Genomic DNA, 25,869 nt, shown 5'->3' on the forward strand with positions numbered 1-25,869 from the left:
AGACTCATGGTCAAGCCCTTGGTGTCACCAAGTGTCCATATGTATCAAATTCATTTTGACGGATTATTTTGCCATAGGCCTACATTCCTCCAGATGCCCTTGCTTTACAGCAAAGAACAGCAAGAGGGCCCTGTTCTTCCAGCAGGACATTTAGAAAAGTTTTGATGAAGTAGTGGCCGGTTGCCTCTACACTGTCACCCCTCAAATTCAGTTAAATCATTTTAAAGCTGCTTTAATCTGTGTTTTTATTCTAACCATGGATCAAAAGGCTCATATGACCTTTGCAGCCTTCTCCTGATCTCTGCTAGAAGCTAGCAGCTAGAGGCTACATTAGCTGCTACTAGCATAACACTGGCTTAGTTGCATTGTGGGCAATGGTGGCGCCACATTTTGACCAGGAACGACAACGCATGGAATAAACATAGGAGGATAGGTTCTGTTTTATCCTGTTATTAAAACCTCCAACATGAGTCTGACACTGTTGTAGCAGATCAATGCTAAATTGGTGGAGTAACCAACTTTTTTAATGTGAAAGGGGTCACTTCTAGCAAACATTCTTACAGTTTTAGCATCGTTCAGCTCCTTTTTTCGGCTTTACAACTTTACTGTTTTGGTTCAGTCTTAATGCTCACGTTATCTCTGTTTCTAGCAACAGCAGGCATCTGTGTTCAGTGAAAAATATTAAAGTGATACATATATTAAGACTGTAACTGCATGGGGAATAAAATGGAGAATTTAGCAGCTAAAAGCTAGATATTTTTCTCAGTAGCTGGTAGAGACCAAAACAGTGAATATTGGACTGGAATTTAGACAGAAACAAGACTCCAAATGTATGCTAATAGTGTTCCGTGTCTACTCTATGTGTTAGCTCTTTGCTAACACATTAGCAATATCAATTTTTTAAGGTGAACATGTGTGACAATGTATCTATTTTGTGTTTACAGCTTGTTTCGCTGCCTAAAGTGACCAGAAAATCAATTATAACAGCATTAAATATAGCACTTCAACACGTGAACATATTGTATAAGACAAGTATCATTTGGTTATCAACAATTATTCAACATCTTGTGAAGCATGACCACCTCATATTACAGCCAAGAAGCAGATTTTGATGCAGGTTTGGTTTGTTTTTTCTTACCTTGACCCTGGTTCATCACTGGAGCCCATGCTAACTGTTTCTGAATTCAAAGTGACGTCTTCTGTGAAGGAGCAGGCTACAATCCTCTCAAAGCCACATCAAGTATTAAGCAATATTCGATCATTTTCATTGGAATATTTTTAACTAAGAAGGATGAAAGAAATCCAGTAGTAAGCTGTGAATCATAGCCTGGTGGAACAGAGGCTACATCTCTGTCAGTGCCACATTTTCCATTGTTAAGTTAGCAATAACAAATGATAAACGTCCGGTTACACTCAAATTAAGCTTGCTGAGAAACAGTTCAGGTGATGGTCACATGGTTAGGTTTAGGCAGCACAACGACTTTGTCAGCTTTCAGAAAAGATCATGGTTTGGGTTCAAATAAGTAATCTATTTTAGTTACGTAAGTTAAGTAGGCTATGTTATGTATGTGATGTAAGTTGAGTTTACTTGTGTACATAAGTTAAAAAAAAGTAAACGGTTACAGTTTTACATGGGAGACAAACCTTGGTCTGCTGGGTGAAAGTCTTATGCGTTATCATCGTTATCGCCCCCTGCTGGGGCTTTGGCGTGAAATTTGACACCTGCCATGAACATGAAGGAGCCTTTATGAATGTTTATGACTGTTGTCATTAATAAAATTTAACACCATTTGCGATGTCTTTGTCATTTAATCTGACATTAACCAAGACAACACTGTTCTTCTTATGACAACTTATATATGAACCAAGATAACATAACCTGTCATTAACATGTCACAGCAGGTCTAATTATCAAACTTCAAGAAACTAATTACCTTTGTGTGTTAACATCACACTAAACTGTCATTTGTGGTTGGTTTTATATTGGCTGTCATGATTCGATTATAATTCTAGAATAGTTTCCTTGACCTCAGCTACAGCACAATTTGAACTTTTTAATAAGATTTCATTCAATTTGCTAAGACCAGGAGATACAGTGTTGAGGTGATCTACTGAGTTTCCTGATGGACGGATTAATTAACTTGTTGCTAAAGTAATCGCTAACTGCTGCTAACTGTGGTTACCATTAGCTAGTTAGCTCTGTCATAAAGACTCCTTCATGTTCAGAACAGGTGTCATAGTAATGATGGTGCTGTGTCAGTCTTATTCATGCCCCTTCAAATAAAATGTTACCAAGGCACTGAGCACACGACAGAGGGGAAACTCTCGTCATGTTGTTCATCCCGTTAAGTGAAGTTTAGTGTTGCAGAGAGAAAACCAAAGACGAAAAGTTCCTCTCTGCAACAAGACCAAACATCTGCCAAAGATGAAGTGATGAATGAACCGGGCAGTGTACAACGACACAGACAGTGAGATCATAAGGACCTATTTTATGCTGAGTTATATTGCTAATGTTACCTTTCTGGCGAACGGCCAAAGGTTAGATCAAGCATCACGCAAGTTCACTTTGAGCATCAGCCTAATCTTCCAGAGTGCAGAGCATTTTGGGTGGGGGAGGAGGTCCATCAAACAACAACAAAACAAGGCTGCTCCAACTCTTTCACAATAAGACATTCAGTGCTGCTATATAATAAGTCTCATCTTGAGTCAGACAAGCAGAAAAACAACATGTAGACTCTTAAAGAGAAGTGAAATGTTTTATAACTCCTTTTATTCTCATCTAAGATTGAGATAGTAATTAGCATTCATCTGATTAAAACAGTGGGATTATATGTTTAATACGTATTCATACATCACAGTATTCATCATTATGCAGGATTCGACAGACGTTAAGGTGTTCACTGCCTGCTGATCAATCAGTAACTGTCTGTTAAATTACCCCCTAATTAGTGATCATACCGACTTTGTTTCTGTCAGAAGTTTCTGTGCTGTTTCATTATCTTGGATCATCTACAGTGATTTAACTCTCCCTGTGATGTGCCAGCTTTGTGCTGTGCCCGCCTCACCTAATTGAATCAGTGCATTCTCCGATCTGGAGAATAGCTTTTGGAAAGCGGACAATCCATAACTTAGAGCAACCTGGCATGCACTTTTATGAAAGGTTGCTCATTTATTTATTTATTTTCTATTTTGGGAGCACAAGGGGAAGCACGCCAGACCATTAATGAACTTCCTATCCGTCTGGCTTCTTGCCAGCGATATATCTGCTACACTGCTGTTTCCCTCAGAGATTTCACAACAACACGCTGCACGGGACGTTTCATTTAATAAAGGCATGGAAGAAAAATCTAGTGTTAGTGATATATTTCAATACTTCAGACTGAGCTGTTGAGAATACGTTTCTAAAATTACCTTTATGTGCTGTTGTTGTCATGTGTTGAAGTAGAAAATACCAGTTGCAAATTTGAGCTCTTAAAAAGACTTATTCTGTAAAGCAGAAGACTATGAATCAGCTTCCAAACTGGGATATAATCCTATAAGCCCTCTGGTCTTTTCATGACTGACACAAGTGTATCTCTAAGCATGACGTCATTTTACATGAGCTGCAAAAGTGAAAGAATCCATTTAATTACAGCTGGAGATGTTCCGGGACTGCATTGTTTTCCTGTGTGATCAAGGTTTTTTCCCCTTTAATCTCCGGTAGTAGAGACACTTGGCTTAACAACATCAAGTGCATGTTCATTGCTTCCACCTTCAGCCGACTGTCAGTTCAGAGTGCATCTTGCAGATTGCTGACTGCAGTCCTCTTGATGGCTCTCCCAGACGCTTCCGCGCTCCCAGGAGGCCGCAGGAGGCTCTTTGATGCCTTTTCCAGCATGCGGCCGGCCTCTAGGTGCCCTCTCTGCCTGCTGCCCCTTTGCCTTAGACACCCTGGGCCAGCTTGCCTTTATCTGCAGATAATCCCCCCGCTGACGTGTTTGAATTGCACTGATCCTCTTCTAGGCATTGTGCTCTCCTCAGCCTCAGTCGCCTCCTCCCTGTCTCCTGCTGGAGTGCACTGGGGTTTTGGCGTGCCGCCTCTGTGCCACGTGCGGCCCGGGCCTTAACTCGGGGAGAAAGTAAAGGAGGGGCGGGCTTGTTGCGCAGAGGAGCTGGGGTACCTCGACACACCACATCGTCCAGATGCCTGGCTCCATCCTGCTCTATGGGGCTGCAGCGTATCAGCTGAGGCCTCGCGGACCTGTTTTGCTGTTGGGTTTTGAGCGGCTCAGTGGAAGCAGCTGCAGCTTTTACTAGTCTCTGTCTCACACAGGATTTCACCTTTCTTGCCCGGGGCTCATTCGCTGTCACATCCAGCTTACAGGAAGCAGGTTTGGCTTCTTGCTGGATAAACTTAAGTTTTTGCCTCTGAGCCTCCCTCACTTCCTCTGGCAGCTCCAGTGGGGCGAGCTTCCGAGGGCGTCTGACCGGTTGATTCTCGACCTCCCTCTCTAAGTCAGGCCTGGGTGACTTGAGCAACGAGTCCAACTGTGCCGTGCCCTCCTGGGTCGATGAGCAGGCCGTAAGCTGACCCACTGCGTCCTTTCCATGTGTTGCTGACAGATGGAGGCCAGGTGTTTTTGAATTGCGGCCATTTTTAGCTGCCAGCTTGAGGTTTTGACCATTCAGATGCAACATGGTATTTTTAACATGGTTGGCCAACATTTCTTCTCGCTGGGGAGCCCCCTGAACAAAAGAGACACCAGTGACTCTTTTAAAAACCTATAAATATTATAAAGCATAATGCATAGCCACTAATATAAAGCATAATTTATCCAGTGTAGCACATGTAGTTCTCCTGAAGATGAATCATTTCAGCATCATTTTTCTAACAAGGCATATCCTGTAAAGAGTTCAGGGTTAGGGTCCTAATTGTTGCCCTAACCCTAAATATGAAATATGCTTTTAACCTCACCCTAATTACAGTCTATATTAATGTAATTAAATAATTTATTCAGGCTTAGACTGGCAATAAGCCATTAAAAAGGACAACTTTGGGAGCGCCGGGTACTAAAAAATCCCTTTAGCCGTGCTTTGCTTTTGTCAGATTTCTTTAATTCATCCTCCAAGGAACAATTTGACCACTTGCCTTCTGAAAAATAACTGCAAAGCATCTGGGTCACAGTCCATTTATTAGCAATTGATTCATTCTTACAACCACAGACATGATGGCTTATTATAAAGTGAGAAAGTCATTGCTTAGTAACATTTAGGACTGCAGGCTTAATGATTTATTATTTAAGATTAGCAAGTCATCAATACAGGCTCATAGGCTGCTGACTTTGCAAAAAAACATAGTCGGGCATTGTAAGTGTTATTATATCGTTACTTTAGTTCTCTCACAACTATCGTCCATGAAGTTTTGGGATATAAATGTTAATAAGTTGTTAACAAATTTAATTTGAACCAAATGCTTTGCAGCTCTTTCTAGAACAACATGCTCATTAGACGACTGCCCAGGCAGACAATGAGAAAAATCCAAATTTTGATGTTAAGAATTAAGTGTCTTTTTCTCTAATCTCTTGTTTTGGTTTGTTTGGTCTGAAGTTGTGTGCAGTAGTTTTACCTCTTCAGACCAACAAATGATTCAAAACTAAGCTGCTCATAAGACACAACCTGTGAGGGTTCGGGTCAGAGTGGGTGAAACAATGGAGGGCTGTTTGTGTCGAATTAAAGAGCTAGTTTAAACAACAAAAAAAAGTCACATTGGACACAAGCCAAAGGGAGACAGCTGCTCTTACAAACTGCTAATTACTGTTTTTAAAAGGATTGGTACCGGATTTATTAACCATTACTGAAGCCATTAGTTAGAACTTATGCACCCTTTATAAAGTGTCTTGTTAGTCAGTGATACTAAAAACAACTTGCAGCAGCTTCTAGCAGCACCCAAAGTTCTCTGACTTCTAACAGATATTCACAGGAATAGGGAGAAGTGGAGTGCAGGTAACTACTACTGCTGAATACAAAGGTTACAGATTCCTTCTGTCAGTTTCTATTTCAAAAGCAAGCACAATGTATATTTGTTTCTAACGTCTCACAACATGCAGTATACGCTTGAAGCAGCCGATAAGGTTGCTGCACAGACCTGCTCCTCACTTTCACTACATGTCACTCAAGCTAACATCAGATGGGTCCATTATTAGTAGCAGAGCATTTAAAACGAGATCACTGTTAGTTTGTGAGAATACTCACAGGTTTGGAAAACATCTCCTGCCTGATTTTTGTTGTTGTTGTTGTTGTTGAATCACTTGTTGCAGTGCAGCAGAACGGTCTCGCTGTCGTCCCTGTGTTTGTTTGGTCCGTGCCACCTGGCCAAAGGCAGTGACACTGCAGTCAGAATTAGGTTTTAGCAGCCATAATGTAATTAAGCAGATTAGGGTCACCGCGCAGCTCTGTGATTTCTAATGATCTCTACCTTAACGGCAGCCAGCATGTGCACTCATGGCAAAGCCTGGTTGAAAAGAGTTTGTTTTCATCATCCACAGTGCAGCTTTATGTTGATTAAAAGGAATGTTGTCAAATAATAATGAAGAATCAAACATAGCAGGAATTCTTGCACTCTTCTAGCCACTAGATGGTGCCAGAGACCTCCTTTGCACATTAGCATCAACAGTGGAGTTTTGTGGCCTCGTCATCGTTGTGTGTGGAGCGCTGGCAGCTGTCGAGGAGCTGGTGGAAATCAGCACAACAGAGCCTCATGTTGAATGCGGTGAATTAATCTTTTATGAGCCCAGTCTGCATGTGTTGCCTTCAAATATGGATATAATGGAGATAACGTGCAGTATGTGAAGCTATTTCTCCTATACCGCGGTGCATGTCTGAAATATTCATAAGCATAGACACATGCTGTGGTATCCCAATGTACTGGGGTTTATTATAAACGAAATAATCATGCCTTTTTTTTCTGGGTGATTTTCCCTAATTTTTGCCTCTTTTTTTCCAGCCAAATACTGAATTTTTTCAACTCTTTGGGCTTATGCAAAGCTTTCAAATGAAACAAGTCAAGAAGGAAAATCACTGTGGCTGAACTACTCACATGTGTGTATTCACTGCCTGTGCTGTGGGGTCACAAAAAACACTACAGGCCAATAAGTTTAGGTACCACTGTTTAATGCTGTACATATCCAAAAGGATATCACCTGTTGTTTTCTTCTCTATAATATATAAGTATTGGATTACTGCTTAACAAAAACATGCCAAATGAAAGAAATGTGACTTTCTGCAGCAGCATAATGCATTTGTAGTGTTTTAAAGTCTTGTGTATACACTGGATGACCATTTAAGATGTTTAAGTCAAGTGATGAGATGAAACCAGGTAAGAGCTTTGTATATCTTATTGCCTTCACTTATTAAATCAAAACCAGCCACAAAAAAGGGAATATGAAGGGAGGCACAAGTGTTAGGATTTGTTACCTTCAAAGCGACTGAATAGTGGATAAAGGTGTTGCAGCTCAATATCCGAGAGATGTCCTTAATGCTGTCAACATTCACTGGAGTTAAACTTTGATCAAATTCTCCTGCAAGCCCCAGCTTTGGTGCTAGTTTTCAGGGTAAATATCCTCAGACATGCTAGATAAGGCAATGATGTGGCGTGTGTTGCCTGCAGGAGTATCCGCAGATCTTAATCACTTTCAGACAGCAGCTTGTTTTAAAATTTAGCTCCATCGCTCCCCCCCGTCAGCCTCATTTATTATATTTAGAGACAGACTGTCGCAGAGTTTTCCTGCGATGGATGGGACTCCTATTAGCGGGCAGTTGTGCTTCCTACAGTAGATCCATTTTTCATCAGGCAGACAGACTCAATCATCATTGGAAATCTCCTGTTCTCCGTTGTCTCATTCTCTTGCCTCAGGCCCCCCCCAAAAAAGCCGCGTGTCAGCACCTGCTTATTGCGAAGCTTCATCATATCATTGGTGCGGTGGAGATGGTCCTGCTGCAGAACAACTTGGCTGAGCTTACATGATCATTTAAGATGCAAAATTACAGGCTTGACGCCAAGAGATAGCCTCGACGCCCCTCTGCCACTGTTCTTATTGTGTCGCCCTCTGCGTTGCCTGACGTTCACAGCTGACAGTGTAATTACTGCGGTGTGGGAAGGGATAAAAAGGGATGCTGCCTGCTCATTCTCCCACCTACTGAACATCCAGCTGCACTGGCTGCTGGCAGAGGAGATGAAGGCGACTGGACAGCAGAGATCTGCCAGAATTCGTGATACGTAGCGTTTTGCACCATCAGGTTACTTGTATGTTGCAATCATATTCAGCAGTTATTTAGTCCCTGCATTATTTTCAAGCCCATTACAACAATTCAAGGGCAAATAAATGAATTTTCCACTCTGGCTAGTTGGGAAATACAATTATTAGCTTTCTTTGAGTCGGATTGATAAGAAGAAATGTATAGCGGTGCAACCCAGTTAGCTTAGCTTACTGCAAAGACTGGAAATAGGGTGAAACAGCTAGACTGGCTCTGTCCAGGTGTAGCCTCTAAAGCTCACTGAATAACACCTGTTTATTATTTTTACACTCCTGTATGTGTACAGATCAAACAAATGAGATTAAATCATCATTTAGTGAGCTTTAAAGGGGTTGGTAAGAAGATTATCTTTACCTCTGGACAGAGCCAGGCTAGCTTTTCACTGCTAAGATAAGCTAGCTGACTGATGGGAGTAGCTTCATGTTTAGTTTACTGTAGCAGAGAGTGGAATCAGTCTTCTAAACTTGCTCTCTTGCAAAGCCAAAAAGTGTATCCTTTTTATCAAAATGTCGAATTATTCCTGAGACTTGTTAAAATAAAGGTTAAACAAACAAAACACAGTCATAGCGATTGGGTTAGCATAATATTAGCTTTTTTCTCTTGCGGCTAAGATTTTCCACTCTGATCTGATCCTTGCCTGAATGTCTCAATATTTAAGACTGAGACTTTTCAGTTTAGCTCTTCTTGTATTTATCAGGCGCCCTCAGCTTGAAATGTTATAAAACCTCTCTCCTATAAACCTTGACTTTTAATGTTAAAAAAATATTAGTTTTGTAAATGAAACAGACCCAAAAGGTATTTTGAATGAGCTGAATATGGGCAGATCAGAGTTGACCTTGATTGCATTTTTTAACAATGAAAAATTTGTGAATTTGTGAAATAACTTCTCAGTGGAGCAGCTTTTAGGAAGAAGAAGACAGAGGTTTTCAGAAGGAGGCTCATCATTTTTATTCAAGTGTGTTATGGCTTCACCCAGGCCGTGTAAACCCAGTGAGTCATCCACACCAAATCATGCACACAACGCACCAAAAAAAAAAAAAAAAAAAAAACAGAAAAGAAAAGAAAAGAAAAGAAAAGAAAAGAAAGAAAAAGAAAAAAACATACAAATGTAAAATGTTATGTAAAATGTTCATTTCACTCTGAACAATTCTCAACAATCTCTTTTCTGGGTGTTGAAAAGAGAAGGGACCCATACTGGAGTGTACTGTACAGACATCAGTTTCAAAATTGTGACAGAAGATGTCAGTCGGTTCAACATGACCGTCAAACCACGTGGATGTCAACGAGATGGGATATAATCAGCTGTAAGGAATATGGTACATGGTATTATTTGTTCATCAGACCTACAGAAGAACCTATTGCAAAGGATATTTCACAAATAGAAGTAATGGAACACAGCCTTTCTATTATATTGTATTACACAAATAGTAGTGCAATTTGTGTCTCCTTGTCCCTGTCATAGGAAAACATGGCACTATTGACAGAGAAATGGCCTGCACATACTGCCACATGCAGTAAATGACGTCTGGAAGCCAAGCACGGCTACGTGCGAAATGCAGAAAAAACAAAAGACAGCCAGTTACCATCAGGAATCTGTTCACCTTCGTGCTGTTTGATGCCACGTGGCAGGGAACCACGAAAAAAACGAAATGTCACACTGTTTGTCTGTTGAGGGCAATGGCGTGTGTGGCTGTTTCTCTGCACCATCTGTGTTATAGAGTAACATTCAGTCGAGGACCATCAATATGACATGTGGCATGATGGCAGACAAATCTGAGTAATATGTGTGTGTGTGTGTGTGTGTGTGTGTGTGTGTGTGTGGGAGGGCCATGAAAAACGATCCGGCTTGTAGCTCATGAAAAGCAAATGAGTCCATTTGTTTGCTGTTGCCTTTCAAAAAATATACACTATGGCTGATACATTCCCCAAAATGTTGCTTGAAAAAGTTTGACTGAACTGAATGAAGGCAGACGGCACTCATCATCATCTGTGACACCGACTATAAGTAGATATTTGCTGAACCCGATCAGTCTTACACATGAGTAAAAGGATCATTCCTTTACAACCTGGGTCTTATTTCTGCACGTTTGGCCATCTTTCTAAATGGTTATAATAACATTGTATCAACCAAGCTGAGACCTGAGAACAAGGCAACTTAGACCAGTGAGGCATGAATGAACAAGGAAGGTGTAACAAGCCAGTTTAATCCAGATTATCTAAACCACAGTTCTGAAAGTCAAACCCAAAGTGCAATCACCCAAAAAGTCAGTGACGCTCCCTCATTGCACAGGAAAACTGTGTACACATTAAAACTCTGGTCACTCAAGGCTGAACCAGAAAGTTGGTCTGTAAATGGTGATAAATGTTTACAACTGTGGGTTATATTTGACTCATTTGTCTGTGTTTTCTCTTCGTAGTAATTTTGGCTAACCTGGAGGTCTGTTCGGAGGATAAGGATAACAGTCTTCTGTATGTTTCTTATTGTCAAAAACCCTTTGACAAGACCAAACCCAACGTTTTGCTGGTCTGTTTGTGACACTTAGACCGAAGTCAGTTAGTTCCTATTGAAAATATACATCTTAAAGCTGCACTAATCAATACTTTTTTCAAACAATGGATCAAATGACTGCTTGTAATGATGATCGCTTGAAATGATGAAGCCAAGGATAATTATTTCCGAACTCTGTTGTAAAGTTTTTTGGTCTATTTTGGATAAATGTTTTGTTTTTATCAGCCCCCTCTCAGCAAACTAATTTCACATTTTGCCTGTGAAAAAGCTCGGATGATCCCACTGTATGCTACCTGCCCAGCACCGAACAGCATGCTGCCAAGGGTAGCAACTCGCTGATGAACATAGACACGCTAAGGAGCAAGATCATTTTCTCTGGAGTTGGTAGGGACCAAAACCGAGCAAAAAGAGAGTGGATATTGGACTTATATACACACGTAGGTCTCCGGATTGATGAGTCCAAATTAAATGGATATGTAAACTCTATAGGGAGATAATATGTGTTGTGTTCACAGCTGGTTCTGCTGCCCCCAAGTGGCCAAAACAATCAATAAATACAGCTTTAAAAAGTGATGACCTAAAACAGCTGGGCATTGTTGTTTTTAACAAATGTTTGTTTGGGACTATGATGGGATTAATGCACTTAATTACCTTTAAATCTGTCTAGTGATCTGCTTGCTTATGTTTCTTGAGCCATCTGGCTTCTTTTTAGCAATGCTGCGACATTCCCAAATCCCAGCAATTACTTCTGTGGGTATAATGTTGTTATTACTGATAAGAGTGATGGCCAAAACTAGAGGAAGAAAGAAGACCCAAGTTGCTTCACACTGGAATAAACTTTTAGGATATTGTTTGAAGATTGTGTCTTTTAAAATTGAGTGATTCAGTCTGCTTTGGCGCTGCGTGTGGACGTGGTTGGAGAAGGTAGGTTTAACATCAGTTGTCGATTTTCACCTCCTAATATGACCTTGTTTGTCAGGACTTAGATCTGTCAATACATTAAGCACATCTGCTCTCTTATTAGCCCCAAAGCCAGACCTCTGTAATCTTCCTATAGGTTTGCTAAAGCACAAACAGATCTGCAGCCACCATATTTCAATGTGCCCACTTCAACAGAAACACTGACTACTGTTTCTTCAAGGCACGTATGCTAATGTGTAAAAATACATATGCATCTCAGCCATGAAAAGGCCTTTTTATTCCAAAGGTTGTTATAAACATATTGTACAGGATATTTAGATAAGCCGGTATAGTTCCAATAATGAAACAATGCTTTTAGGGCTTATCTCGGACTCCACGCCTGGTTATGCTCGTCACGACTGAATAGGATCCATGGCATTTCACCATTTGCCCAAACAGAGTGGCATTCACCTTGTGAGGCATGCTCAGCTACGCAGGAAATTAATAGAAGCCTGTTAGACACTAGGCTGCGACGAATACTGATGGTAATGTTTCCTGAAAGTCAAGGTCCACAAATTTGGTGTAAGAATTGTTGGTTTCCAGAAATATTGATTGATTTTGAAGGGTAGAACTTGCAAAGGGAATAAAATACCTCGAAGCCCTGTCTAACTTAAAAAAAGCTCCCCTTTGCTGCAGTCTTTACAAACAATACAAACTTAAATATACATTTACGTCTTAAAAAGCATTTATAAATGATGTTTATAGCTTTCATCCTGCTTAATTTAGGAGCTCAGTGTTAGTGAAAATGTCGTCGTTGACAGCTATCGGGCCAGCAGTGACAGAAAAGGCGCATTGGGCTTTAAAACAGGCCTGTAAATAACATAAATATCCAGAATTGCTTTTAAAAAATTTCCAGCCTTGTAGCTCTCACAAATGAACCCTGTGATGCAAACTGACTCCTGGTGTACACATCTGCATCAGACGCGGCACGGGCCAGTGAGATGATGCATCTCAGTCGCATTTCTTGGAAAAACTCCTACTACTCTGGAAATGAAGATTTGATATGTACATTGTATTGTTTGGCCGACGCACTTGCACTTCTGTTTTTTTTTTGTTTTGGGAGCAGACCAAAAACATTCATTCAAACATGAGAACACAGATTATACAGTTTGAACGAAAAAGACTTTGGCAAAAGAAACAGACTTATGTGAATCATTCTTAAAACTATTTTCCACTAAGACCCCTTTAAAGTTATTTTGAAATGATCTCCCTCTCCATCATACAAAGTTCATGCACTTATCAGATCTTTCAGACATAAAAAAAATCATCCCTGTCCCTTTTCTTCTTCTGATATTTTACAGAAACTGAAAGGATCATCCTGGTGTTATTAAGTTTCTCTTATCTGTGATCTTCAGCCGTCCCCTCGCATTAACTCATCCTCACTATTTCTGCTTGTTTCCGTGTTGCTGCGTTTATCAGGTCGTGTTTCCCTAATGGCTCCAAAGTGCATCCAAACCTCAAGAGTTGTCACTTTAGATCTGCATGCTTTTCCGTCACAGCTCTCAGGGCTGCATGGTTAGATCTGAGCAGACTCAGGGTCAGCTGCTACAGGCATGCATCACGCACTATGCAGGACTTTGGAGCATGATCATGCACATCCTTTGATTAAAATTTATACTGCTTTTATAGTCAGCTGGAGTCATTTCATTGCACTTCGGTAGATGCTTTAAAGGAAAAATCCACCTTCTGATCCTCTCACACTGTCCCGTAGCATCAGACGATGATGCTCACTTCATTAATTTGAGTCATTTGATAGTTTTCCAAGAACCTGTAAATTCACTTCCCTCAAACGACTCGTTGGCTCCAACCGGTTAATACAAGCCAACACTTCCCACAATGCTTCTAAAAAGATCTTGAGAGCTTGTGGCACCAGACCAAAGGTGGATGTGTGGAGCTACCTGGTCATCAAATGTCAGCGATCATATGATCACAGCCACAACGCCACCTTAAAGGGGCACTCTACCAATTATACACATGAGGCTCATTTTACTTGTCATGGGAAGTACTGCTCAGCCTCAGAAAACAGTTGTATAATGTCGTCTTTATAAACTATAATGTCACAGTGTCATCAGGGTTATCTCATCTTAGTCTTGAATCTTGTATTTTTTAAACGAAAGCCTGCTTTGCAAACGGCAGGTGTCAGGTTTGCAAAAAGAAGTGAGGGTCTAATGAAAGTTTCCATCGAGTTGCATCATGGGAACTGCACAATCCAATATTTTTAGAGCTTCATCCATACTGGGGACTAAAAGCCAGGACATCTCAGCCTCTGCTGCATCAATCGTGACCATTGCTTTTTTAAAATCTGTGTCCTGTGTCTCCCCCAGTGTTATGGAATATCAACTCACTGAATGACCCCTTTAGCTGCATTTCATTCTGGTACATTAAGGTGACTGTAAATGAAAAAAGCTGTTCTCTCTGCCTCCTCTCTGATTGCTGAATATTAGTGTAAAGTAGTTCATTTAGAGAGGAGTGCGCTTTAATTGAGCTGATATTCAATTTGAATGTCAAAAGGATGAATATACACAGCAAACCAAAATTGGCAAATGTGTTTACCAGCGTAGCGGCGAGGGTGGATTTTCCTTTAGGTCCATTTTAACTCTCATTATGAAAAAGGCTGTGAGTGAAAATGAAGCGTTTGTGGCCGGATCTGATTCTAGACGAGGGTGACATATCAGTAACAGCAGCATGATCCTTTGAATCCAAGACAAACAGACGCACTTCATACAGTTGTTCTATAAACAGACTAAAGAATGTCACAAAACCATGGCGCACTCATTAAATGACATCTAATGCACATGCTAACATTGGCAACAATATTTTGGCTTGACGTGTGGTGAAACCATTGCAATATATGATTGCTTATAGAAAACAATACCTGATGCTTTAAGTCATTTTAAAATCTCTGTCTGCAGTGAGGCAATGGGATAGTACGTAACGGTAAAAGTTTCTTCAAGTTAAGGTGAAACAAGCATACTCCCTTTTGAAAAATAGCATTTCCCCAAGTGTGCATCATTTGGTATGTAACCAAGGTTAATATATCAATTTTGTACTGTAAATCTGAAATAAGGAAGGTCTTGTAGTTTGTGTAAATGGAGCAATCTCTAGAAAAAATAGACATCCATGCTTCATGCTTTGCATCCCATTGTGTCCACGCTTGCTGTTCTGCGCAGCGTTCTTCATCTGTCCCCAAGAATACTTTTTATATTACATACAACTAAAAAGGGAAAAAAAGTGCTGAAATAAGATTTGGTAAGGAGCAGCATTGGAAATGTTTGACCTTGTGTATAAAACATGAAAACTCATTTGTCCTGTCTATGTCAGGGTTTAGATGGATTTCCTTCTCCTCATGAGCTGGTGATTGTCTGTGAAGCTGTGAAGGCCCGGCGACACCGAGCTGATGGGCGAAGGGAAGAAGCTGTTTTTCAAGGTGCTGGGCGAGATCTCTTCAATCCTGTAGGAAACCGAGTGAAAGTACTGATTGGGATTCAGCTGTGAACTGAATGAGTTCTGATGGGAGAAGGCGCAGCCCAGGCCTCCCATCCCTCCCCCAGAGCTGCCGAAGTCATGCGAGTGGTAGTGCATACAGGAGCAGACTGACTGCAAATCAGTCACTTCCGCCCGGTACGGCTCGCGCCGCCGCCGTCCCCGCGGCAGCGATTCGTCCTGGATGTGGATGATCATGCTGTTCCGGTTGCCGGCCAGCGAGGCCCGTTCCTCGGCATCCCGCCGCTCGTCCTCGCTGTTCATAGTCAGGAAGCGGAGCACCACCAGGTTGAGGAAGGCCCCGATGACCGTCAGGCCCACCAGGATATACATGAAGCTAAAGGCCACATACAGGGGCTTCTTCTGGAGGGCCCGGTTCTTTTGAAGGGCCACAAAGTCCCCAAAGCCTATAGTTGTTAGTGTGATGAAGCAGTAATAGTACGACTGGAAGAAGCTCCAGTCCTCATAATGGGAGAAGGCAGCAGCCCCGATGCACAGCGTGCCGACGCAGGAGAAGAATCCTACAGTCACCATGTTCTCCATGGACACGTCGGTGATGCTCATGCCGCAGCACTTCTTGATACGCTTCAGGAGGTACTTGACAAAAGTGTTCATCCTCTCGCCCAGGCTTTGAAACATGACAAGAGTCAAAGGGATTCCCAGGACGGCATAAAACATGCAAAAGGCCTTCCCTGCGTCTGTCCCCGGCGCTGCATGCCCGTAGCCTGAGAAAAGAGCAGACAGACAGCAGAAATTAGTGATGCAGAAAGATTTTGTGCTGGCCGGTTGTGAAGCGGCGGAGGTGGCGGCGGCACAAGCGCTACCTGCTGCTCAAAAAGCCCCAGATCACCTTTTGTTTACAAACATGACCAAGCAAGAAATCTCTCGAAGAGCCTGCAAGCACTGCCAAAAGGGCTATTGAATAGGTGCATGCCACAGAAATGTGTCTGCTCATTAATCTTATTTGGGCTCAAAGATTATGGCGAGTGGGTCGTCCAATTAGTCAGAAGTTTCCGGTGAGGTAGAGGAGTTTGGAGGAGGGATTGGAAAGGAGTCATGGGGGAGCCAGTGAAGCTTTTAGCTTAATTAAACTTTATCTTTAGACCACAAGCTGCTGAATCACACACAAACAGACTTTTGAAAATCAACCTGCGGGGCAAACAATGGGGTCCAACCACGATGTTGCTTCTCATTTTCAAATGCAATACAAATGATTTGATATGCTTCGCAGGATATTTACAGTTTCTTCAGAAATGACAGCATGAATGAAACCTGCTGCTCTTGAATATGCAAGGCTAAAAGAAGAGTGCCGTATTGATTATCTCTCCTCTACCACAGCCCATAACTGTGAGTATTAAATACCAAAACCATTGCCAAGAAACACCCACCATCAGTTGGCATGTATATCATTTCAACAACTGCCTTCCAAAGGGAGACATAATATTTTTGGTGTACTGTACAACATTTTTTTTATTTGTTTATTTTGGACGTGTCCTGAGCAAGTTATGTGTTTTTTGCGCTTTCAACTATTGATTCTGTTTTTTCCCATATGGCTTTCTACCCACTCGAGAATGTGTTTAGCCATGCACTTCAAAAACAAAACTCGGCTCTAGTAGTCTGATTCGCACTAGCAACCAGAGAACTTACATTTGCATGTACAATGTGTGTTATCGACTTAAGGTTTCATCAGTGGAATTTAAAGAAGCACACTGCACCAGTGCTGAAAGAAGCATTGTCCGCTCAAGGCAGGTTTTTCATTGACTTCGATATTTATTTGTTTGATAAATTAAGATAAAAATTAGATCTGTTGAGCTCAAGTGTTATTTTAAATTACTTTAAAGCTGCAATATCATTGCTTTTAATATTAGCAGTCACCTTTAATGATGGATCCACAGTGAATTTACACCCAGCTCTTTAGTTCCTGGCTGATCTAGAGACCTCTTTAACTGCTTTAAGCTCATTGTTTTGGTTTTTCCACCCGCAAACTAGTCTGTCTTTTTCCAGGCCCCCTGTGTCTAGTACCTGCTCATCACCAAATGGCAGGCCGCTAAAGTTGGTGAACGGAGTGGAGCATTCAGCAGCCGAAGAAGCATATGTTTTTATCAAGAGCCGGTGGAGACCAAAACGAAGCGAAAAAGGAGAATGAATGTTAGAGTGTCCAGAAACATGATTCTGAATGAATGCTGATGTGTCTGCGTGTCTCTACCAGGTAATAATATGTCAATGTTGTGTTTTCAGCTTGTCCCAATGCCCTCAGTTGGCTAATAAAAAAATCTATTATGCAGCTTTAAGTTTTCTTCAGGTAATTAAAACTGATCTGTAACAAAATGGCCTCAGCTAAAATAAGTTATTGGCAGATTTCACATTTTGCACCACACTGTGTTTTGGTTAAAACTCTCCCCAAACCCTGCTTTCCTCTTGTTTGATTAAAATTACCTGATACACAGTTTGTGTCATTTCACACAGGCAACTTAGGGCATAGATCTATTCAATGATAAAATATAAGCAATGGGGACCAGCATGAAGATTAGTATCCACTTCAGTCTTGTTGGTCTCTGCAGATTATATCTCAGGCCAAGCTTTGGTGTTAAAGTGGCTGTCTAATTCAAAGTAAAATATGTTGTCAGGATCTGACACTGACACTAATTCATGCCTGAAACAACAAATGGTAGTGAAGAAAAGTCCAACCCTTATCTCCATGACTAAACTCTTGCTGATATATAATCTTGCCCTTCCTATTTGCCCAGATCTCGATGGTACTTCCAAATCCAAAATGTTACCGGTTGAAGCAATTTACATGCAGTTGTGAATGAATCTGAGGAGCAGCTTCACCCATTCTAATAATCCTGCCTACCCTGTCTAGTGTTGATCCTTCACAGCCTGTGCGGCAGTGACGTAATACGGCACTATAGTACCATGGTACATCACAAGTGGGTGTGGTCACAAGTACAACAGATACCATAGAGCACTGTTTTTCAACCGCTGTGCCGCGGCACACTGATATATTGTCAGGTGTGCCGTGGGAAATTATCAATTAGTGTGCCTGTGCGATCTAGCGCCTGGCAGAGTAATCATGTAGCAGCAGACTACTCTTCCACACCAGTAGGTGGCAGCAGCAGGTAGCTTATTGCCTTGTCCTTGGAGACAAGCGAATTAGTGACGCATGGATGCAACGGCAGGTGGCGTTGACGGTGGCAGGACGACTGTGAAAGTGATGGATAACTTTTTGAAGAGGAAAAATGCTGACTCTGAACTGGACCCTGGACAAAATCCAGACCCAGATGAAGGCCCTAGTATGAGTGGAGGTCAAAAGAAAGCAAAGACGTCCAGCAAAGTTTCTGGCGCAAGGCAATACAACGAAAGCTATCTTTCATTTGGATTTACTTTTACCGGAGATGCAACTGCTTGGTGCTTGGTATGTGGTGAAAAGCTCTCCAACAGTGCTATGGTCCCAAGTAAGCTTAAACGCCATCTCCAAACGAAACACCCTTTACTTCAAAACAAAAATGTGGAGTATTTTGTTTGCCTGCGTGAACACACGGAGAAACAGGCAACTTTTTTCTTCGTGTTTATTAGATTCCTATTTTTAATTCAAGATGTTATAATATAACGTCATTCTTCAATATTAAACAAAAAGCTTATATTAACAACATAACACTTATATTGCTAATATAAGCTTTTTTTCACATTTTCAGCTGGTGGTGTGCCGTGGGATTTTTTTCAATGAAAGAAACGTGCCTTGGCTCAAAAAAGGTTGAAAAACACTGCCATAGAGCAATGGTCCCAACCGTAGGGTTCGACCCCCACGATGGTTGGCCAAAGCTTCATGTGGGGTCATGAGGCCTTCTTGATTTAGATAATAAAAATAAAAACAGATAAAAAAAACAGAAGAAGACAAAGACAAAAAGACAATTTAATTAAAAAATCCCAAAAATATCAGGTAAACTCATCATTGATGTAATATGTTCAGAGGGAATTAATCTGCACAGAACTCAGACAAACTTCCTGTAGTCATTGCCTTCACTGGTTGGGCTAATTGTACAGTTTCTCAGTTGTTCTGTACTGGTACTGTCATGCACTGAATATGACGTTTCCATAAGATATGTCACTCAGTTAGGGGTCATCAGTTTATTCAATGATACTCTATGGCAGAACCAGTAAACTATCCTGATGACCATTTTTCAAAATATGTTCCAGCATTTTATTTGTCTCTTCTTTTTAACTTTTCTGATCTATTTATTCAAGAACATGGAAATAAACTTGAACAAAATGCACTTGTGGATGCTAACTGATCTGAAAATGAAACAGCCCTGCATCCAGCAACAACAGCACTTCAGTGGGAGAGGTCATTCTTGACCGTGGAAATAGTAGTTTAACAGAATTATCTTAACTCCAGGTCAATTTACTAGAAAAAAAACAGGTGTTAAACAGTTAGCAGGGTTACGATCTCTCTCCCATATATGTGGTCATGTGATCACAGCAGAGCAACCTCCATTTGCTGATGAAGAGCATGAGATGCCTTAAAAATCTCTAGATAATGTTTTTTTGTCAAAAAAAACAAAATGCTGCTCAGACAAAACCAAAGCGGAGTGGTGGATTATCTACGCCACCTCAAGCAAGCTTCATACTGTGCTGAAATGTGCTGCCTGGAGATGGCACAGTAAAATCTAAAACACAGTAGCTCTGGAAAACGGAAAAGCACAAGTGTTTAAAAGAGGTGTTTTTAAATGCACTTAAACATGCAGAATCACTGATGTTTGCGGTCTGAGCAGGAAGCTGAAGGATCAGCTGCAGGTCACCAGCAGCTCACTGTATCCCTGGTGTGCGCTGACTGCAAATGAGCTGATTGAATTCCTCGACCGATGAGCGGCAACGCGCACGTTCTTTCCACATGCACGCAAACACACGGAGAGCGGCTTCTGTAAAACAACACGAGCCACCATATTAGAAATATCTAAAACACATGCATCTTTATTGCTCCTTCATGCAACGTAGACAGGATATTAATAATAGTGCTGCACTCTGCCAATCCAAATGTGATGCAAATCTTTAACTCCTGGCTTTATCGTGATAGCAGATATGAGCAATTCATTGAAAATGCCTCTTCGTGTACCAACAGAATTTAATCTAATTCATGCAGGAGAAAAAAAAAATATTTAAGAAGGTTTGCACATTGCTTGTGAAAAATCAATTTGGGTCAAACTAAACCTCATGTGCAAGATGCAGCAAAATATGCTTGAAACATTCCAAAAAGTGTTAGTTCAGTGCAATTATAATTACATCTCAGGACAGATTTGTATTCTGCCCAGACATCTGTCTTCTTCCCTCAAAATTAGCAAATTAATTGATATTGATTCTTATTGCTGAAATTTGTTCTCGCAGAGTAATTAGGACATAATGAACTACAGTGGCAGCTGTGAAGAAATGACAGCTTTCATTTGATCTGCGCTGCAATTCGACTGTGCGGACCGCAGCTCTCCTCTGTGGATAATCATTCATCATGGTGTTTTACACTCAAAGGCATTATATCAGCTAAAAAAGAAATATTTCTGCATGGACGAGTCAATTGAGATTTAAATGCCTCTCTCGCTGTCAACGGCCTCTCCCTGCTGCAGTCAGACTGGAGTGTATTAGGTATCGATTCAGCGGCCGCCACCTGCAGGGTCACCTCTCTTGTATGTATTTCCTACCTCTATTTAAGTTTCAAACTGGACGGCTGATAGCGCTGCAATGTTCAAAGTCTGGATGTGTAAGCGATAACAGAAAAGATTTCAATAAAACAATAAAATCACAGCCACAGTGATGTGGCATCACTTCAAGCTCTCATGCTTCAGTTCCAGCTCCCACACTGATTAGTGTCCTTTTCTAAGGTAATAAACACAGCCTGATTAACAGGGATCAGCAGGGACTCAGTGAGATGACCTGCAGACCCAAAGAGCATCCTCGTATGATTACTCGTAAAAGTAATCATCTGTGACATTTTCTTCTCAAATGCTGTGAACTTGGCTGCTGTCTATCCCGGTGTGATAGGAGACAATAAGACGATAAGCTCAGGAAAGCTTCTCAGTTTGCTTTTCTGTCTGAAAACTTTTATTATCTTTTTTAGAGTAAATCCTCTGCTGCTTCACAACTATGGTCCCTGTCATGGAACAAAAAACACACAAAAATGATTTCTTAGCCTTACATAAGTAAAAGATGAGACAGATTATTAAAGACTATAGCAAAAAGTTATTTATCTTTCTCTTAAAGTATGTCTTTGATGTCGTTGATGGGATGTGTGGTTTTCTGTGGCAGCGCTGCGCTGTGTAATCTGTTTGTCCTGTTATAATGACTCTATTATCTGCTGTTGTCTTGGGAACAGACATATTTGCTCTGCCACACAGAGACCTGCCATGCACAGGTGCTTTTTGTGCTCATGTGTGCACAGGTGAACGTGTGTGTTCGGCGCAGTGTGTAGTGCCGCGGAAAGAGGATCACACTCTTTAATGAATGATAAAAGCACGAGGAAGGCGCGGCACACACAAATATTACGCGAGAAGACACATTTTGAAAATGGAGGGTTGTGTTCTGGACATCCGTGCAGGCGTCCTGAGGGGGGAGAGGAAGACGTGACATATTTTCAATCTATATTCTCCTACAAGCTGCGGCAGACAAGATTTGTCTCCAAACACACGCCAGTCTTATCAGCCAGAAGCACAAAGTGTGTCTGCAACAGAGAAGAGTTGCACAATCCCCTGATTGAGATGCAGTAAATTCACCAAAATGTAAATCTGATGTCGGGACGCTGACAAAAAAAATCTGTGAGAAATTGTCTCTTAAACAGGTTTTCCTCAAGCAGACATTTTTTGGGCCTTCCTTAGTGCATCTTAATATTCAGGGAAGTTGAATTGAAATAAACAAGGTACCAGCTGTTTGTTTAACTAACATAAGAATAACAGAATAACATCAGTAGCTAAAAATCCTTTGCAGTGCAGTATAAGCCCTGCATTCAAAAGTGGAATAAAAAAAGTCTGCTGGCATATGCTGAAAAATAAACAAGAGAAAATATAATGAAACTATTATTCATATACAGTGAAATGAGCTTGGAAGAATAGCCTTTTGGTCAGTTTAGTGCAGCAGCTTGCCTCACTGAACCTTTGAATTTGACGTTTTCTGTATCACTGCACATCTGTTGACTCACTCTTTAAATGTTGAACAAACTAGAATGGGAAGTGTGATCACACATTTGCACAAAGTTGACTCATGAAAAATATTTTTAGCATCATTTGGAGAAGGAAGAGACAAAAACTGTAACTCACAGTCTTTTTCTACGACCCTAGTTGCTGTAAGACAAGACTGAGAGCCTGCAGCCATGCTAGCAGCCCTGTGATGCTGCGCTGAGGCACGACGGTGCCTTGAGCTTAGTGCTGATGAACCTGCATGCTAACATGCTGATGTTCAGCAGGTGCAATGTTTGCCATGTTCACCATCTTAGCTCAGTGTGTTAGCATGATAATATATGCTAATTAGCGGTAAACACACAGTGCAGCTGAGGCTGGTGTAGCTGGTTAGCTTTGCAGGTATTTTGTTATAAACCACTACAAGTACTGGACAGAATGAAATCTTGACACCATGACGGTTCTAGATGTGTTGAAAGGTGTTGAGCAGTTTCATTGGATGAGTGAAAACTTTGACCTGCTCGTGACACTTGTCAGGGAATCACCATAGCGACAGGTTGGTCATCTCTCAGCCCGAATGCACAGTAAAACCTGTACAAAAAATGTCTGGTCTTCCACCAGCCAAACACAGCTCACTCCACTTTCCATTACTCTGCAAATAATGATCGTCCTTGCCACTGCGAGGCAACAAATCTCAATCCAAACTCTTCTCCCTTGTGCTCCCTCGCAGTTTCCAAACTCGATTCGGCCAGCAGAATCCCATACTGTCTTCACAAATCGCTCAAAGACCTATCTCCTCCAAGAGCACTTACTCGCCTCAAGAGCTCTTTCTGCCTCTATCGCTCCATCCTTCTCCGGCTGTTTCTCAGCTCGCGTCAGGTGAAAGGCTCAGGCTTCTCTTTGATCTACCATTGCTTGGATTGTGCCTCATTTGTAGGACAAAAGCAAATGCCAGATGAATAAATATAAATGATTAATCTTCTAACAACCATATATATATCTGTACCATGTAATGGAAATCCAGCCAATAGTTGGCTGTTACTAAAAAGCAAAACTGTCAGTCTCGTGGTCGAGAGGACCAGTCAGTCAGAGGAGCAACAGAGACACTGTGAGTTTATCCTTTGGGGACGGTGAATGTCTGCACAATATTTGATGGCAATCTATCAAATAATGGTTGCGGCTCTCCAAAGTGCCTCTCATGTTTTACACATTTATGAATATACCAAGGCAGATCTCATCATAAACTGCATGACTCAACCTGTGTTTGGCTCCAATCCACTTTACTATGACTTATTTTGAATGTCTGCCCACACCCACAGTGTGAGCTCCATAGGTCCATGTGAGTGAGCGTGACTCATTGTTGCTCCAACTCTGAATTGACACAGCTGGCAGGCTAAATCCAATTATTATATCATTCTATTATTAAATCATTAATATTTCATTTTTTTCTGTACTGGAGAAAGGAACATGTCACAGGCGTGTAATGGCTTAATGAATTAACCAACAGCCGACACCTTGAGAGAGTAAGAGACGCTAAGATGCAGCAGGCTCTCATCTGCTGCCTAGTGACTCAGTATTAATCATTAAAGCAAATTATATCTACAAAGTATTTCTCTGCAACATCAAATATTCATGGCTAAATAAGACATCATCAAGTAAGAGTTTAGGAAAAACATATCATTTCTAAAGATGTTAACACAGTTTAACAGAAAGCAAACAACCTCACAGCTGTCATCTGATTAATGCTGCTAAATCCTGATTGGTGCACAGTGACATCATCTCCTCCATCAAGTCTCCACTTCCACTCAATCCAGTGAGAAAAGCACAAATGCAGAAGTCGCTCATGTAAAGTGACCAAAACGGTTCTATTTTTGGCAACAATAATGTGTCCATGCATATGAATAATAACAAAAAATGAGAAAATGTGTTTTCAAGTCCTTTAACTGTGGCCTGTGAACTTTTTTATTACAATATTTTTATTTATACTGGAAAAAGCTATACTAAAGGATCGACATATCATCAGCTTCTGACATTGATATGGCAAATATGTTAGCAAACAGCGGCTTATTTGTGCATCCAGCAGACACAAAGCAACATTAGCATTGTGGGTAAGCCATTTAATTTTATGTTATTTGTATTCTTTATAAGAAAACTGGAAGTGTCACTTTTATTTTATGTACTACAGCTACACTAACTTTTCAATAAAACTTTTGAAACAAAAATTGCTGCATCGTACCTGAAGTTAGAGGGGTTTTTAATTGGACTGAGAACAGAAGTTGTTCATTTGGAAAGCAGTGTATAATATTCACACTAAATTCAAATAGAAACATAGACATAAACATAGATATCGGTTTAAACCATTCCTTTAAAATGAGCCTTAAACGCCTTTCCAGGGCATACTCAAAGTACATTGAAGGTTGTTCTTGAACCAGTTAGAGTACATGCATGCTTTTTTTAGTTTTTGAAATATAACACTTTCAAATATTATCCCCAGCGGTCACAATCACCATAACTGCTACTGGCATTGAATAATACAAGTTTGAATACACTTTTTTGCAAATAGATGCCTGCAGGTGAGTATATCTGAGCCTTATTAGCTGGGAAACACAATGGGAATACTGCACAAAGCCTTACTCTGGTCCCAGTTCAATAAAAAATGATAACAATACAACAGAAATTGAATATTTTACATATCTTTTTCCAAGGGTATGTCTAGGCATTCTCCCCGAAAAAGGCCAATTTTTATATTTATCTTGATAAATATCTATATTTGTATTGAGCTCTAATCTATATTTAGGCCATCTCCACTCATATTTAGTGTATTATTACTTACATTTAGGCTATACATCTTTATATTGAGGCCATTTATCATATTTTCATTTCAAACCTATGTGATATCCCTATTTGAATGAATTACCCAATGGAAAAGCATGTCCTCGTTTTTGGAATTTCATTGGCTGTACGAAGCGCCAATTAGCTGCACAATCGATTGCAACTGGCTCAGTTTTTACACAAAAGAAGAAAGCTAGAGCCTTTCTATTCAGCGCTCACTCTAATTGGCGCTTGTCGACTGTATATGTGTAATGGGAGATTCTAATTGGTCAGGTGAGGTTTCAGTTGAAGGATCAGAGTATGGTGGCCATCTTGAAACTGCCGTGTCACATATGCTTACTGGAGTTATAATGGAGAAAACATGGAATATTAGCACATCTGCCAGCTAATACAAAATGATGCAACATTACATTATAGCAGCATTATAGTGTTTGGGGCTTGGGTCTCACCCTCGCCCTTGAGTGTGGGGTGAGACGTGGGGCATTCATCTGGTTGCCATCTGCAACCTTACCACCATATGCCACTAAAACCTGCACACCGGACCTTTAACATGTAAGATCATCATTTTGTCAGGGAGTACAGCAGAGTAGGGGGTACCTCCCTTTGGTTTTCAATTACTTTCACACGTTGCTGCTT

General features: G+C 40.9%; 1 protein-coding gene across 1 annotated transcript in view; it reads right to left on the reverse strand.

The window, feature by feature from the left end:
* Window positions 1-15,085: 15,085 nt before the first annotated feature.
* The window catches only part of kcnk9 (potassium channel, subfamily K, member 9), a 35,768-nt gene continuing 24,984 nt past the window's right edge, over window positions 15,086-25,869 (reverse strand). Inside the window, exon 2 of the mRNA XM_041955874.1 lies at window positions 15,086-15,969. Coding sequence (XP_041811808.1) covers window positions 15,086-15,969 — 884 coding nt within the window. The remainder of the gene's footprint in view (window positions 15,970-25,869) is intronic.

Source organism: Chelmon rostratus, chromosome 16, assembly GCF_017976325.1.
Source record: "Chelmon rostratus isolate fCheRos1 chromosome 16, fCheRos1.pri, whole genome shotgun sequence".
NCBI classification, from domain to species: Eukaryota; Metazoa; Chordata; class Actinopteri; order Chaetodontiformes; family Chaetodontidae; genus Chelmon; species Chelmon rostratus.